General features: G+C 37.6%; 1 protein-coding gene across 2 annotated transcripts in view; it reads right to left on the bottom strand.

The window, feature by feature from the left end:
- ZFAND3 (zinc finger AN1-type containing 3) overlaps positions 1–17,808 on the bottom strand; it is a 311,195-nt gene that overhangs the window by 205,381 nt on the left and 88,006 nt on the right. For both annotated transcript variants that reach the window (XM_023624249.2, XM_070245524.1), the window contains exon 2: positions 3,547–3,587. In XM_023624249.2, the coding sequence (XP_023480017.1) occupies positions 3,547–3,587 (41 nt within the window). The remainder of the gene's footprint in view (positions 1–3,546; positions 3,588–17,808) is intronic.

The raw sequence follows: 17,808 nt of genomic DNA, 5'->3' as shown, positions 1-17,808 counted from the left end.
ACAAGTTTTAACAAACTTACTTTTTTACCATACAGATTTATTTTGAAAAAGAATCTTGAACAATCTCTAACTAACCTAATGGTACACAATAGCTATTTTTTAGATTTTTCTATCTTTTGAAAGTACATTGTATACTTTACCATATACTTTAAAAGAGTATTTAAAATCACAGTGGCTTTGGCCAAAATAACTTCACTTTATCTTGCACATCTCATGCCTCTGCTACCATGCATTTCTATCTTCATACAAGAACAAAGTCCACAAATGCTTCTTTAAAGTTCAATGATCTTTTTTCATTTGAATTTTAAAAAGAACACCAGATCCTGCCTCAGCAAGCAGGACGCTATTAGTCCTTTCTTTCAAATGATGTTGGGGAAATCATCAGTGTAGGGGTAAAGACAAAGAAGAAAGGAGACAGTATTTTCTTTACACACTTGAAAATATCCTCCTACTATTTGTAAAGGCAAAAATGGCAAAGTTGTGTAAATAGTAAATGGACAGATCGTCAAAGAGATGATAAATAATTATAACCATAGCAAATTAAAGTGCAGCAAGTCCAAAGAAACACAAGGACCATGGTTAAACTGTCTTCACTGGTAATTGTCTAAACTTTATATTTAGTTAGGCACATGAGACAGTCTTCTGAGTATCCGATGTGAGAAATCTTACTCAAAGGTGCCTGGCCTTCTCCCAAAGCCACATTCTATTGAATTATAAGGGGGAGCTAGCCCTCTATGGAGACAGTCCTTCAATCTAATATATACTTTGTCTCACTGTTACTTTTATCTTTAAAGTTAAACTCTCATCAAGGAGGAAGCATTTCTTCCTATCTGTAATTGTAGATATGCAGAGTAAGAAAAGCAGAATACACTCATTTAACATGGCAGTGATATTGTTAAAAGTTCGATAAAAATCAAACTTACCAGTATTTTTTCCTTTTAAAGATCTAAAGTATTTGACAAATTCCAAACTTTTAACACACAAACTCTCTCAACTCCTTCCCACCTATCCCCTAGTTCAGGCATAAACGTAAAGGTCTAAAGCTTACACTATGATTCTTTCCTTGCCCAAATAGCATAACAAAAAGATGATAATTGACAAAGATTTTCTCCTTCATCAAATTTTAGCCAGGCTCTTCTTTCATCCACCCTGCTCCCCCAACATTAAAAGATTTAAACAAACACTAACACAGTTTCTAAGAGCTCAAGGCTCCATCCCTAGGATAACCATAGCCCCTCTTAAACTGCCTGCCTGAGAAAGCTCGAAGCTGCTGCAATATTATGATTTATAAGAAATATATAGAAGCCAGCACAGTGGTGGAGCGGTTAAAGTGCGCACACACTGCTTTGGTGGCCCGGGGTTCGCCAGCTCGGGTCTCAGGTGTGGACATGGCACCGATTGGCACACCATGCTGTGGAAGGCATCCCACATATAAAGCAGAGGAAGATGGGCATGGATGTTAGCTCAGGGCCAGGCTTCCTCACCAAAAAGAGGAGGATTGGCAGCAGATGTTAGCTCAGGGCCAGTCTTCCTCAGCAAAAAGAGGAGGATTGGCAGCAGTTAGTTCAGGGCTAATCTTCCTCAAAAAAAAAAAAAGAAATATATGTATTTGGTCATTCGGATAACTGAAATATACTTCTCAGATATATTTGGTCTTTATCCACAGTTCCTGGATCACGGCTCCCAAAACCCTTGGAATTTTCCCTTCCCAAAGAAGATCAGTCATGTGATCCAAGGATTGAACTTTCAGTCCCACCACCTGATTTCCAGGGAGGGGAAGGGGGCTTGGGGTCAAATCTATTGCCAATGACTTAGTCAATCATGACTACATAATGAAGCTTCCATAAAAACCCAGAAGGATAGCTCATCGGCCCTTGTTCAGGGAGTGCCCATGTTGAGGAACCAGAATACTTCCACATGCCACCTTGCTGGGCTCCAAGCTCCAGAAGGAGAGAAGCTCCTTTGTTCAGGACCTCGACCTACGTATCTCTTCATCTGGTTGTTGATTTGTATCGTTTAATACCCTTTGTAATAAACCAGTAATCTAGTGAGAAAAATGGATTTTCTTGAGTTCAGTGAGCTGTTCTAACAAATTACTGAACCCAAGGAGGGGGTCGTGGGAACCTCCGATTTTCAGCTGGTTGGTAGAAGCACAGGTAACAACTTTAGCTTGTGACTGGTATCTAAAGTGAAGGGCAGTCTTGTGGGACTGAGCCTTTTACCTGTGGAATCTGATTCTATCTCCAGGTAGACAGTGTCAGAATTGAGTTGAATTTCAGACACCCTGCTGGAATCTGAGAACTGCCTGTTGGTGTGTGGAAGCACAGGTAAGCGCATGCACACTCATGTTGCAATGGGTCCAGGAACCCCTTTGCAGCTGGCAAAAGAATTTAACATTTGTTCTAGCCAATACCTGACTACAGGCCCCTGACCACCCTATCTTACAGCATTTACTGACAAGCGATTACAACTGTAAATCCTTCTCCTGTCCCTTTGAGAGGTTTATGTATCTCCTACAACTCATGAGTGTCTTTCTTAAGGACACGAAAGTCATTTCTTTAAAATGTAATCATCAGGAAAGACAGGGCCTCAGTCTCTCGGTCTAGTAGGGGGACAGAATCCTAACCTCATAACTGTGAGCCAACAGACACAGCGCGCCTAATCATTATTTACCTTGAGCAATCCTTTGTTAATTCTCACTTCCCTGATTCTACTGAGCCACGCTAGCAACTCCTCCCTAACCCCTCCTCTCTTTAAAACACCCAGTCATCTGTGCAAACAAGTTCACCCTGACCTTCTTCCCTACTGCAGCACTGTAGCACTGATTAAAATCTGTCCTCAGCACTTCAACTAGTGTTCAACTTTGTTTATCTTTGACTAAACGAACCAATAAAGAAGGAAAGGTAAACACATCTGAGTTACTTTATATAAGAGATCATTAGATATAAAATGCTTTAAAAAAAAAAAAAAAAAGGAAGGTTTCAACTTCATAAAGGAGTCATAATTCAAGGAGTCAACCAATCAGCATTTAGGGGCTGGAAAAGGCCCTTGGCAAACATTAAGCCCAAGCTCTTCACAAATGATGAATCTAAGGGTCCAAAGAGCTTAAGTGGCTTACCCAAGGTGATTTCAATGAGGTATTGGATTAGAAAGGGCTATTTCAGCATGATTCTCTTCCTGACTCCAACACAAAAACATTCTTTTTCTTGTATTGTCATTGGTAAAAGCAACATTCACCATTAATCGTTCAAGTCAAGATCAGAGGTGAACATTATTACCTTATTACAAGTTTTTACAATTCCACTGTACGTCAACAACTACACATGAGGAAAGTTTGTCTGGTGCAAGTACATATAAGATTTCATTTCACTCAGGGAAGCCTGTTTCAACAGAAGCATTTTGGTGAGGAGAAACTGCTTTCACAAACAAAACAAAACAAAACCCCATGCATAAACCCAAAGGAAGGCCAAATGATTTAGATACTCTTAAAAACAACCAAAAGAAGAAAAATAAAAATAAATTTAAAAACCCTTTTTCTGCACTTACCAGCAAAGCATTTGGAACAGAGGTTCATAGTCTTGCTGGACCTGGGGCAAAAAAAAAAGAAAAAAAAGAAAGAAGAGCTAAAAATTCAGTATCACGCTAATCAAAACATAAAGATGTTTGACACGTAGGCAAGGAATTCCCTGGCCAGGCAACTCAACTAAAATTAATGATAAGTTCCTAACCAGCCACCCCTCCCCCACAACAAAACAAAAACAAAACATAACACTTTGCTTGTTATCTATGAATTAGCCAACCCTTTATTTTTTGTGATTAGCAGCTTATGCAGGAGCAAGTTCACAAACACTGTAATATGCCCAGAAGATGACACAGGAGTCAATTTATCCCACGATCACCATATTCCCTCTGTTCACACTGGAACATATACCACAAAGTTATCACACAAATTTAGTCTGTAAAACTTTCTCCTCATACACACACTCATTTATCTCCATAACATTACTTAAACTTTTATCTCATCTTCTTTTCCCTCATTCTAGTTCTATTTCAGATCCTGGTCACATTATGACCTTGTTGTTTAAAATTCTTTCTTCAGATGTTTTCCAGTCAAATTTCTTTTCATGTCCTTTCATCTGTTAATAATAGCTACAATTCACTGAATACTAACTTGGATGGGCACTTAACATATATTATCTCATTAATCTCCCAACATCTTTGAGATGATAGGTATGACCATATTACTTTGCTTCTAAAATGCACTTTTATTTATTTATTTTTTAAGATTTTATTTTTCCTTTTTCTCCCAAAGCCCCCTGGGACACAGCTGTGTATTTTTAGTTGTGGGTCCTTCTAGTTGTGGCATGTGGGATGCCGCCTCAGCATGGCTTGACGAGCGGTGCCATGTCCGCACCCAGGATTCAAACCAGCGAAACCCTAGGCCGCCGAAGAGGAGTGCGAGAACTTAACCACTTGGCCATGGGGCCGGCCCCTAAAATGCACTTTAAAAAAAATCTCATCAACATTTCTACAACCAGGAGACATCATACAATTGGCTACAAGTTATGAATAATTTAATGAGGACATGTTCCCACCACTTCCTCCAAGGTGTTATTAAATTGAGGCGTCTTAGAAATCAAGGACATATAGTCTCATCCCCATTTGACAGGTCAGCAGCTTACCCAAGGTCACTCAGCTGGGGAACTGCAGAGGAAGGACCTCACCTCGGGTCTCAGCCAACTCCCAAGGCCATCCTTTGTTCACAACAAACTCATTCCTACAGCTTTCTTCCAAAAAACTCCTAGAATATTCTATGTCGAATAAGCTGACCCATTTATTTACAGCCTCATTCCTCAGCAACTCCCCTCCCAGTATCTTAGTCTTTGCGCAGAGCTGCTCCTACACATAGAACAAGCCAACTTTCTTCTGCTCTTCTTGGTAAATTTTACAATTAAGAAAGTCTCCCTCAGGATGTATTCATAATGACTATGACTGTTTTCCAATGTACTGGAATCCAAGACCTAACAGTTAGTAATTGTGGCAGGGTAACAGAATTGGGGGGGGGGGGGGACACTCATTACTTCTCTACTTCTCATTCCCAAAAGAGATGCTATATTAACAGGTGGATCTTTCTTTAGGACTCTGCTTAATATAAAGACATCAAAACAGTAAGGAAATTTAAGTATTAAATGAATAAACAGATGAAGAGATGTATTAATAGTGCAATCTAACATTTATTACATGCCTACTATGTAGTAAGCATAATATCAGATGCCTTCAATCCCATTTAATCAAATGAGGATACAGAGGCTCCAAGAGGGTATATGACTTGCCAAAAGTCACAGAACTGGTCTGCCTAACTCCAAAGCCTGTCTTTTCACCATGCCAAATTAGGGCCTCTGCCCCCAACATAGAAGCTGAGGGAGTCTGCACTCTGGTAGTCTGGGAGAATGGTCCCACAGCTAAAGACTTAGATTTGATCTATGGTAATCAAGTCAGCTCCCTGAGAAAGTAAAGCCTTTCATCTGGAGGAAGCACAACCATTGCCCTCTCCCAAATAGACACACACACACACAGGGAAGCGACCCAAGGCTGCCAGTCATTTCAGTCCCAACTCAAGGAAATGCTGGGGATGCAGGAATTCCTGTGTTACTAGAACTCCCTCCAGGGAAGCAGGCTTCTTCCAGATGTGGTCACTATCTCTTGTCCATGCAGTGCCACAGAGGACCAGAGGTAACTTGTTTATTACCTCTGCTGCTCCCCATTGTCCAGCAGGAATCACAGAAAGCCAGCAGAGAACAACTGAGGGTGGTTCAGCACCAAGTGTACCGGTTTTAACACCTGTGTTTCACAAAGGCAGTAAGAAAAAAAATGGCAAAATAGCATTTTTCTCTGCATCCCCTTATCTCTTTTCAGATAGTTTACGTATTTAAAATACCCACCTATACCTATATACTATCTAAATAACATCCATTCCACTTTCTGAGTAGGAATTTTTCAGCAACATGGTTATCAATAAGGTTATGAAGAATACAGTTACTGATATCATTAATCAAAACAGAGATGTCTGAAATCTGAAATAAACCAGATTTTGGTTACAGAAATAAGGGCCACTGGTAATGCCAACTTGGATCACATAGGTCAACAACAATGAACTCAAAAGAACTGGCAGAGGCTTCTGAACTGGCATTGCTCCTTTCTCGTGCTCAACATGTAAAATTTGAAGCTAACCACAGGCATACTACTATTGATTGCCCATGGAAAAGCAGTGAGATCAACTTGCACAGTCCTGGGATAGACAAAAGAGTTCTCTACATGGCAGCAAACATGAAAGGTAAATATGATTCTCTTATGTTCTCACTGCTCCAAAGAAACTGCTCTTACTGAGATCTCTAACAGCTACCACAATTCTAAAACCAAGGTTTAATAGGGTGAACAATGGCCACCCAAAAACATCAAATCCTAATCCCTGGAATTTATCTTATTTGGAAAAAAGGTCTTTGCAGATGAATTAAGTAAGGATTTTAAGCTTATCCTGTATTATTCAGATGGGGCCCAAATGATATTACAAGTGTTTTTCTGAGAGGCAAAGGGAGTTTGGAGAGAGACACAGAGGAGAAGGAGACGTGAAGGTGGAGGTAGAGACTGGAGGAATGTGGTCACAAAACCAGGAATGCTGGGGCAGCTACTAGAAGCTGGAAGAGGCAAGGAATGAATTCTCCCCGAGAGTCCCCAGGAGGGAAAGCAGCCCTGCCAGATTTTGGACTTCTAGCCCCCAGGACTTTAAGAGAATAAATTTCTGTTGTTTTAAACCAACAAATTTGTGGTAATTTCTTACAGCAGCCTCAGAAAACTAATTCACAGTTACGTCTCTGACCTCATCTTACTCTCTCTCTCTCAGCAGCATTCAACCAGATAGATCCATCCTTCTTGAAACTCTCTACTTCTGCCTTCTTGTCAGGCCAGTCCTGGATCAAATCTACTCCCTCTCCCTCAGTTTTCCTCCCACCTGTGTGCTCCCTTTTAGCCATCTTGGCTAGCTCCTCCCCCACTGTCAAGACCATTACCTGCAGGTCCCAAGACTCAGTCCTCATCACCTTTACTTCTCACTTAGTGATCTCATGCAGTCCCATGGCTTTAAATACCCTATCTATACACTAAAGACTCACACACAGTAACCCTCATTCCAAACCTCTTCATCTTGCTCCAAACTCATGTATCTAACTATTTGATATCTCAACATGTAGCTCAGACTCAACAATTCAAACTAGAACTCTCACTATTCCCCCAAATTTCCCTGACCCATTTTGTCCACCTTTATAATGGCCAAAACCTTCTTCCCAGTCAATCAAGTCAAAATCCTAGAAACCAACTTTGATTCCCTCTTTCCTATAGTCTCTCATACACATTACTCAGCAAGATCTACTGGCTCTATTTCCAAATACACTTCAAATCTATCTACTTCTCTCCTTTGTCAATGCTTCTACTCTAGCCATCGTTAACTTTCACCTAAGGCCACTGTACATGACCTTTTACTGATTTCCTCATTCCTACTCTTGACCCTTTACAATGATTTCCCATAGAGTAGCCAGAGTAATCGTTTAAAAACAAGTTAGATCACGTATTTTCTTGCTTAATGCCATCAAATAATTTCCCATTGCACTTAGTATAAAATTCAAACTTCCTACCACAGTCTTGAAGTCCCCTCATGGTCTAGCTCTGCCTACCTCTACTGTTCTTTTCTTACCATTTGCTCCTCTCATTTACCACTTCCCAACCACACTGGCCTTTTTTCTGTTCCCAGAATGTGCTGCAGAGCTCTTGTCCATGCTGTTCCCTCTACCGTTAAATCATTGTAAGACTGGCTCTTTCTTGTCACTCAGGTCCTAGCTCAAACTTCCTTAGTAGGCTTCACACAACCACCCAATTTAAGTTAGTCCCTCTTCCTGTTTTGTTTTCTTCACAATGTCTCATTTTTCGTCTCACCATTGGCCTGTTTCCTTGATGACTATCTTTCACCACTAGAAGGTAAGTGTCATAAGAGCAAAGACCCTCTTGGTCACTCTTATTTGGTACTTAATAGGCACCCAATAAATATTTGTTAAACAAAGAAATAAATCCTCTCTTGAGGGCATGAACCATGAAAAATCTAAGTAGATTTCAAAAATCTATTTTGTAAAAGTCACTCACACACCACCTAGAAGACAGGGCACCCACAATTCCTGTAGCTATCAGCCTGTCATTTCTCAGGAGCTTTGTCACACTGTATTACCTACACCTGGTAGATAATGCCACCCTGTGTATCTGGCCATGATTTGTCACTCAGGAGACAACAAGTGGCAGATACTTTCAGAAATTTCTTTCTAATGAGATGGAGTTGGAAAGAAATCAGATTAAATTTTTTTTCTTCTTTCAATAAATAACATTTAATGATATTTTCTGGTTTTGAAAATACATGCCCCTTGCATAGAATTTAGAAAAAGAACAGAAGTATTTAAGCAAAACCCAAAAATCACTGGTAATCCTGGCCCTGAAAATATTAGAACTGTTAACGTTCTGAAATAATTCCTTTTTATCTTATGGATAGATATATAACACTAAGAATTTATTATATTTAACTCTATTGGTAAAGCTGTGTGCTATGTCCACAGGTGTGTATGTTCTTATGCTTTACAGCATACACACATTACATATTTTCTTTTGCATATATCACATATTTTGCAAAGAAATGTATCATAAAAATGTGTAAATTTCATTTTTTCATTTTATATTTACATTTAACATTTCCCACATCATTAAATATTCTTCAAAAACATTTTTGTTGTTTATACTAGTCCATTACATGCTAATACTACAATTTATTTAGTCACTCTCCCACTGTCAGATGTTTAATCTTCTTCCCAGATTTTTTCTATTATAAATATTGTTATAATGAGCATTTTTGGACATAAATCTTTGGTCACAAATCTTTGAAAAACTTTCTTTAAAACTGATCCTGAAAAGGAGAATTACTAGATGAAAAAGTATGATTTTGGTAAGTATTGCCAAATTACTTCCCAGATAAGTCCTGTCAATTCACACTCTCATCAAAAGCATCTGAAAGTACTTTTTTCAACACACTCTCACCAACATTGAGTAGTAGTATTTTCAAATCTTTGCTTGATGGGAGATATGGTTATCTTGCTTTGATCATGTGTTTTCTTCTGAAATAAAAAATTTTCAAATTTTGAAGGATACTTTTCAATGAAGAATAATAACCTTTCAGCTAACTCATCTTGAGGAATTAAAATAACATTCTTAATTTCTGAGAATTCTAGAAACATTTTATTCATCATATTCTCCCAACATTCATACAACACTACAGTATCTCTCACCACCCAGGGAAACACACACATGCCAGGTCTCCCCCCAAAATATTTTAATATAAATGTGGAAATAAAAAACCCTGCACTATATCAGTGTTCCTCAACAATAGGTTTTTTTTTTTGTCCAGTAATAAGGAAGAAACTGGGCACAAGAAAAATAAAGACAAGGCAAAAGGAAAATCAACAGTATCAGCACATAAATATGCCAAGCCCTTCCAGTCTCATGGTCCCTAAATTTCTCTAGGTTAGGCATGGATCATAAAACTTAAAAAATCTAAGGGCTGGCCTAATGGCATAGTGGTTAAGTTCGTGGGCTTCACTTTGGCAGCCCAGGGTTCATAGGTTTGAACCCTGGGTTCAGACGAACACACCACTATTCAAGCCATGCTCTGATGGCATCCCATATACAATACAGAAGAAGACTGGCACAGAGGTTAGCTCAGTAACAATCTTTCTCACCAAAAAAAAAAAAAACTTAAAATAACCTAGACTACAAAGGGATTTCCTTCTTAACGAAGAGAACCAATCTGTAAAAAACAACTAGTTGTATTTCCTAATTCAATCTCCTTTAATAATCCAGAGGAAGCAGAGGAGAGGGAAATGAAAGAGTGGAGAGCTAGTAGGGAGGGGATGAAGGAAGAGCAGGAAAAAACAAACCACAATGCATCCTCCACTCTAAAAATCATCCCAGATGCCTAAGAGGTAAGATTACGTGATTAAAGACTAGTAACAATCTGCATGCCACCTCATACACTTAAAACCAGAAAGTCTAACTTCTTACAACAGCTAGGATGCAGCAAACCGCTCTACTAAATCATCACTCTTTGCTCACCCCAGGCAAACAAGAAAAAGGCCAGTTCAGACAGATGACATCCTAGATAGCAATGACAAAGCAGGCTTTCAGCAGTGCATCCAGCCTGTCTGAACTGTTACACATCACTCTAAATCATTCAGATGATGTCTGCCAAGTTTTCTTTTTAAGGAAATATTACAAAGGAAAAGATGGAGTTGTTAATAAGGGGGATTAGTTTCTAGAATGTAGCAATATGGGTTGTGGTACTTTAAAAGCTAATTTCAATGTAACAATTTAGATTCCAGTTCCGGTATTGTAATGAACAGTGTCTTAACATTTTATACCAAATTCAAGGACATAGCATATGCCTCTGGTTTTGTCTGTTTTACGTCCTTGCACTAAAAAGATATAGAGATGTAAAACAAGTCACATTATCATCTGTGGCCCTGTACACATTACTAAAAACTTAGTCCAGCTTTTAATCTAACAATTAATCTAATCTAACAATTAAAACAAGATGAGGCATGGCCATCAATAAACTTAAAAAAGTTAAAAAAAAAAAAGAATAAAAATTAAAACATATATGGGGCCAGCCCGGTGGCGCAGTGGTTAAGTTCACCTTCCACTTCAGCAGCCCAGGGTTCGCTGGCTCAGATCCCAGGTGCAGACCTACACACCACTTATCAAGCCATGCTGTGGCAGGCATCCCACATATAAAATAGAGGAAGATGGACGTGGATGTTAGCTCAGGGCCAATATTCCTCAGCAAAAAGAGGAGGACTGGTGGCAGATGTTAGCTCAGGGTTACTCTTTCAAAAAAAAAAAAACATTAAAACATATAAAAGCCCTTGTAGAAAAGCAAGAGAAAAAAATAAATGAACTAAATAAAAATGCCAAATTAACTTTTCCACATAAGAGAAACTTAATGACACTATCAACTCTAACACACAACGTATACAGTGGTTGCAGCTGTGTTAACAGACATGCCCAAAAATAAGGGAAGGTTTTCTTGCCTAAAATAATCCCTCAAAAAGAAGGAATTGCTTTACAATTAAACCCTTACTTTTGAGGAAGGCAGTACTAAATACCAACAGAGGAGAAAGAAAAAAAGAAAGAATAAGCTTCCCTAAAACCTAGAAGTTAAAAAAAAAAGAAAAAGCTTCCAAAACTCCTGGAAGTGAAAGATCCAGGGATGCAGTAATGCCCAGGGCAAGAGCACGTAAAAGTGCAAAAAAGGAAGACCATGTCAAAGAAATCAAACTCCCAGAGGCATCGTATCCAGAGTCTGTGAAAGAGGTGAGACAGTGAACTCTCACCACCGGGCAGAAACACTGAAGTCTGGAAGGACATCGGACAACACTAGTGTCGGATGCTTTGTCAAAGTTACTACACCAAGTTTTTCTGTTTTTTGTTTTTTTAAAAGATTGGCCCTGAGCTAACATCTGTTGCCAATCTTCCTCTTTTTCTTTTTTCTTCTTTTCCCCAAAGCCCCCAAGTATATACTTGTATATTCTACTTGTAGGTCCTGGTTGTGCTATGCGGGACGCTGCCGCAGCATGGCTTGATGAGCGGTGCCATGCCTGCGCCTAGGATCTGAACCGATGAAACCCTGAGCCACCAAAGCAGAGTGAGCAAACTTAACCACTCGGCCATGGGGCCGGCCCCTATACCAAGAAGTTTTAAAAGGAAGTCAAGCATAGTTTTAAACACAGATTTAATACTTACTTCTGGAGTATGATCTCACAATTACAAGAACGAAGCTGCCACTGAAAAAGGCCTCTGAAGATCATTTAGAAAGCAATGCAATCCAAATAAAAAGAATTCCACAAGCCTTGGAAGGTAAGGAAGATCACAACATCAAATGATGACAACTTTACTACAGTTATGTGAACAGATTCTTGTAGCTTCAGATAAAATTTCCAGTCAGAGGAACTTTTACGGATTTTTAAAGTGCTCTATCTCAAACAACTTTTAAGGAAGTGAATAACTGTAAAACTGTGGTCAACAACTAAACACGGTGTTAGTAAAAAATATTAAAGACAGTTATGTCTCTGAAGATGTGGAGGGTTCAAATAAATCTGTTTCATAAAAAGAGCATGGAAAAAGTAATATCTTAAAATTCATATTAGGAACATATACAAATGCATATAATTTTATATAACCTGTGATCTTAAATATGCATGTGCAGTTACCACTGGGGTAAAGTGAAGAATACGAGACCTCTCTGCATTGCAGTTACCACTGGGGTAAAGTGAAGAATACGAGACCTCTCTGCATTATTTTTTTTACAAGTGCATGTAAATCCACAATTATCTCAAAATAAAAAGCTAAAGAAAAGATTTTTAAAATATGTATGTGCAATTCATATTTTAATTAGACATTTTAGTATATCATCTACACCCCTAAAAGTTTCTATATTCAAGTTGACCAAAACATTTCTTTTTCTGATTGAGATAATAGAGGATTGCATTATATCTGAGCCTCTTGATTTGCAAATATATATATTTTAGGAAATTCAAACCCTGTATTAGAGTAAAACTAATGCTCAGTAGAACTCACTTTTGTAGCAGAGAAAATAGCAGCAAAAAAGACTAAGTTCAGTGATGTCCAGCTACCTAAAGAAATTGTATACAAGTTGATTATTAAATTTCTCACTTAAACTAGTCCCACACACTTTATAAAAATAGTTTTTTAGAATTCTATAGCAATGGAGGGCATTTTCTGGACTGATGAAAATGTTCTCTATCTTTACCTGAGTGATGATTACATAGGTGTATTCATCTGTCAAAATTCATTACATCATATGCTTAAGATTGTCCATTTTACTATACATAAATTATAGCTCAATAAAGTATTGGTACCAAAAATAAATTTTTAAAATTCTATAACATATTAGGTACTACTGGTCCATTACAAAAGGCATCCTTTGTGTTGCTATGAAAACAAAACACAGAAGATTTCCCAACCATTTGGTATGGGAGCAAAAATCTGAGAAACTGAGAACAAAAAATTTGAGAGAGACAAGAATGAAGTATTCCATAGCCTTATTTTCCTCCTGACTAGCTATGCTACAAATGGATGGGGAAGAGAGGACACTACATTTATGGAGGTCAGAGTGTTTTTTCCTGAATAGTGGTCAACATAATTAAATGGCTATGAAACTTCTGTAATGGGTTAATAATCATACCGAAGAACTATTTCTTCCAAGGCAAAATACCGAGCTTTGCATGTTCCATCATCTTTGCAACCATCATTACATAAACAGCACTGAACAATTATACATGCGCCTGTCCTATCCAAGTGGCAAATATTCCTGCTTCATCCTGGTGAAGTATGCATTTATCTACTCTTATTTTTAAGATATTTTAGGCTTAAAAGTAGAGACATTCAGTTATCCATATTTATGGAAAATCAGATCAAACGCAGGGTAATTTTAATGAAAGATGAAAAGCAAACCTAAAGCATTATTATTAGATCTTCCTTTGTCAGAAAATGAGACATAAACCTAAGAGATGACAGAGTTACAAGGGTTCAAACTACAAAGTTAAATAGGCTAACAAGGTAGCTGTACGGCTGAGGAAAAAAAGCACAAGGTATGTCTAGCAGCTGGAAAACATCCGAATAAAAAGACTTCTACAAGATGCAACATTTTCAGTTCATGTCATTCAGGTAAGATGCAAGTACCAACAGAACACCTATAAACATGGAGGAGGAGAAAGTAGTATCTAGCAATATACAAACACAAGAAAAATTTAAATGTGCTGGTAACGTTACTAACATTAAATAATAAATGCCTTGTATACTTTAATAGCACCTTTCATTTGTTCAAATTCTAAACACTTATATCTCAGTCTTCTAGGATATTCTCAAGGGTAGGTGAAAGAGTGGAGATCACACCTACTTTGAATCTAGATGAGAAATGGTTGAAAGGGGACAGCAGAAGAGAAACTGCTCTCCTTATTCCCAGCGCAATGCTCACTGAAAAGGAAATAAGTTCAAAGATCAAAATTTCCATTTCCTGACTACTTTAGTCATTCACCACAAAAAAGATAACTGACTAAAGTCTACAAGAGAAAATTCTCCATGTAATCATCAACCTGAGCAGTTATAATACCCCAAAAGAAAAAGAGTTAGAAGGAGACTGAGAGTACTCGTTTTCTGTCTCTGTCTCAATAAGACTTAACCTAGAGAATCTCTGTTCTATAATCACCAGATTCCACTGCTTCTTTTTGTATCATACTTCATTGCCTCCCAACCCTCAAAATCATGAATTTCTAATGTCTTACTTTATAACCTTTCTACTGTTGTAAACGCCTTTACAATCTTGTCATCAGCGTAAAAACACAGGCTGCTTACAGGGCTAGTGGTAAGAGCAGTGACTTGAGAGGGAAGAGCCTGACTTGAATGTGTGACCTCAGGTTTGGGTTTTCTCAGCTATCAAAATAAAGTGGGTGAGTATTCTGAGTAAGAACAGTGACCTCTGACAACCTATGAATGTATAATCACACAATAATATAGTCATATATAATCTAATGAGAGAGGTACTAAACTCTCCATTATTTCTAGGCTAAATATTTACTAAAACGTTCTGAAGGAGACCATTTCCTAATTTTTCAGCTTTCTCACTCTGGAACATTTATCTGAGATGTTCATTGAATGCTTACTGTGATGTCTAATACTAAATATGGTGATGGGATGGTCCTGTGATTTCTTTCTTTAAGTGTCATTCCAATTATACGACTTGTTATCAATGGTTTTAAATGCAAAGGCATCACTGATTCTTATTTATCTGGTTTTCTTATCACCCTGAAATTCTCTGTACTGCCATTGGTACAAACCCAATCCTACTCCCATCCTGAATTTCCACAGCCGTCAGATTAGGCATGAGCAAGACAACTTAAAGATTGAGGAACAAATATGCAATCTAAAGAGTGCCCTCAGATTAGTTTGCAAATGTCTTTAAGAATTCTCACTCCACTTAATAAAACCAAAATTGGATGTTAATTAATTAACAAACTCTTATTTAGGCACTTATGTGCCAGTCACTAGGATGATTAAATGAGTTAACCATTTTAAGCTAGTATGTGCTTTACAACTACTAACTCATTGCTATTATTATCCACATTTTACACATGGGGAAACTGAGACACAGAGAAGTAACTAGCCTGAGTTCACATTCTAGAAAGAGGCAGAGTGAGGGTTCCAGCCCAGAAAACCTAATCCCAGAGTCTTATTCCTATTATGCTAAGCTATCACAGATCATGTATTATTTGTGTGGCTTATACAAGAAAAAAGCGGATGGCTCTCAAATCAGTTGACTGATATGCAAAGAAAAGGTCTTAAGCCTACCACAAAAAAATACAAATTATATATATATTTGTGTTTTAAATTAAACTAAAGGATCTAAGTTAATTTTTACGATTCATGCTTAATACATTTTTTTCACTTACCTATCAGTCTCATTAAAATAAGAGACTTCTGGTATACATTTCTGATGTTGTGGTTGCCACAATGATAAAGTAAATGACTTCACATTAATTAGCGATATTGTTGACATACCATATTCTCTTTTCCCACGAAAAGAGAGAAAAGTATTTACAGGCTTAAGTGTAACATTCTGAGATTCCACCCATGATTAATCAGCACCATAATACCAGGAATTCAGAGGAAAAAACAAGCAACTCTACCAAAATCTGAAAAAATAAAAAAAAGGCAGAGAAAAAGAAGTGAACTATAAATCAGATTCTTTACATTCAGAAATTCAGAAACAATTAAATCTGGGTTTTTGGATGAATTCATTGATGTATAAGGTTATTTACCATAGAGAAAGTGTTCCTTCTTACTGAATTCCATTAATTTCTCTACTATCTTGCTGCGCTGAGAGCTAGATTGCAATCAAACATCAAAAACTACTTCTGAAACATAAAATCCATCCATATCCACATCTTATATACTACCACAATAAATTCCTCTCTGAAACTCTAAGTACGAACTACAATGTAAAAAGTCAAGGAGACAACTGAAATATATTTATTCAAGCACAGAAATCTAAGGAAGACAACACCAAATACCTTTTCAATTCTACAACTAATGAAGTTATTTTTTAAAGCATTCTATGCACTTCCCCTCCATGTAGTAATCATTTCAAGCGATGGATGCCGAAATCATTAGGTGAAAGGTAACTGAAGAATAAAACAGCATATGGTCTCAAAGTTTCATCTTACAAATTACTTACTGAACAAAAAAAGTCACACCTTTAGGATCTGGTACTCAATACCTTAAGCAAGTGATCAAATTAAGCTACAAAAGTAAGGAGACAACTGGCATTACGTTCATCCTAACCCAAGTACATTTATGTTTTAAATTAAGGAATTTAAGGTATTTTTATGATACCACATTTTAACTTACTTTTCCACTTAATCCCTGGTATATTAAAAAGTACACAACCTCACCCTGTAGCATTCTTGCCAAAAGTGTTCAACTTAAATCATGAGAAAGCAATGAGACAAATCTAAAATGTGGGATAACTGGCCTATATTCTCCTAAACCTGACTGACATGAAAAACAAAAAGAGGCAGAGGAACCATTCTAGATTAAAAGAAACCATAGAAATAACAACCAAATGCAATCTATAAATCATTTTTGGATCCTGGATTAGGAAAAAAGGGGTAAAAAAAAAAAGCTCCAGAAGACATTTCTGGAACAACTGGGGAAATTTCAATATGTATATAAAATAGCTGACATTATGAAATTATTGCTCTTTTTTTTAAGTCTGATGATATTGTGATTATGCATGAGAATGTATGTACTCGTTCTTAGGAGATTCATGCTGAAATACTTAAGAGGTAAACTGTCATGATACCTGTAAATCGTTCTGAAAAAAGTATATTTATACAAAGAGGTAGGGGCCAGCCCCGTGGCCAAGTGGTTAAGTTCGTGACCTCTGCTTTGGCGGCCCAGGGTTTTACTGGTTCGGATCCTGAGCACAGACACGGCACCACTTGTCAGGCCACGCTGAGGCAGTGTCCCACAAGCCACAACTTGAAGGACCCACAACTAAAATATACAACTATGTACTGGGGAGCTTTGGAGAGAAAACACAGAGGAGAGGAAAAAAATAAGAAGAAGGAAGACTGGCAACAGCTGCTAGCTCAGGTGCCAATCTTTAAAAAAAAAAAAAAGAAAAGAAAAAGGTAAAAGCATGGGTAGCAAATGTTAACAATCAGTGAAGCTAGGGAAAGAGTATATGATCAGTTATTATATTACTTATCTCAACCTTTCTGTGGGGTTGAAATTTTTCAAAATAAAAAGTTGAGGGAGGATGTCCACACAAAGACTTGTACATGAATGTTCATTATTCATAAGAGCCAAAAACTAGAAACAATCCAAATGCCCATCAACTAGTGAATAGATAAATAAAATTTGATACTATCCATAGAATGGACTACTATTCAGCAAAAAGAAACATTATGGATACACGCTACAACATGGATGAACCTTGAAAACATTAATCTCAGTGAAAGAAGCTAGTCTTCTTTCTACATATTATGATTATAGTTACAGGAAATATCAAGAAAAGGGAAACCTATAGAAAAGGAAGCTGATCAGAGGTTGCCTAGAAGTGGCCGCAGAAATTTACCACCAACAGTC

The sequence above is a fragment of the Equus caballus genome, chromosome 20 (assembly GCF_041296265.1).
Source record: "Equus caballus isolate H_3958 breed thoroughbred chromosome 20, TB-T2T, whole genome shotgun sequence".
Classification (NCBI taxonomy): Eukaryota; Metazoa; Chordata; class Mammalia; order Perissodactyla; family Equidae; genus Equus; species Equus caballus.
This window is presented reverse-complemented; position numbering and strand designations above follow the sequence as displayed.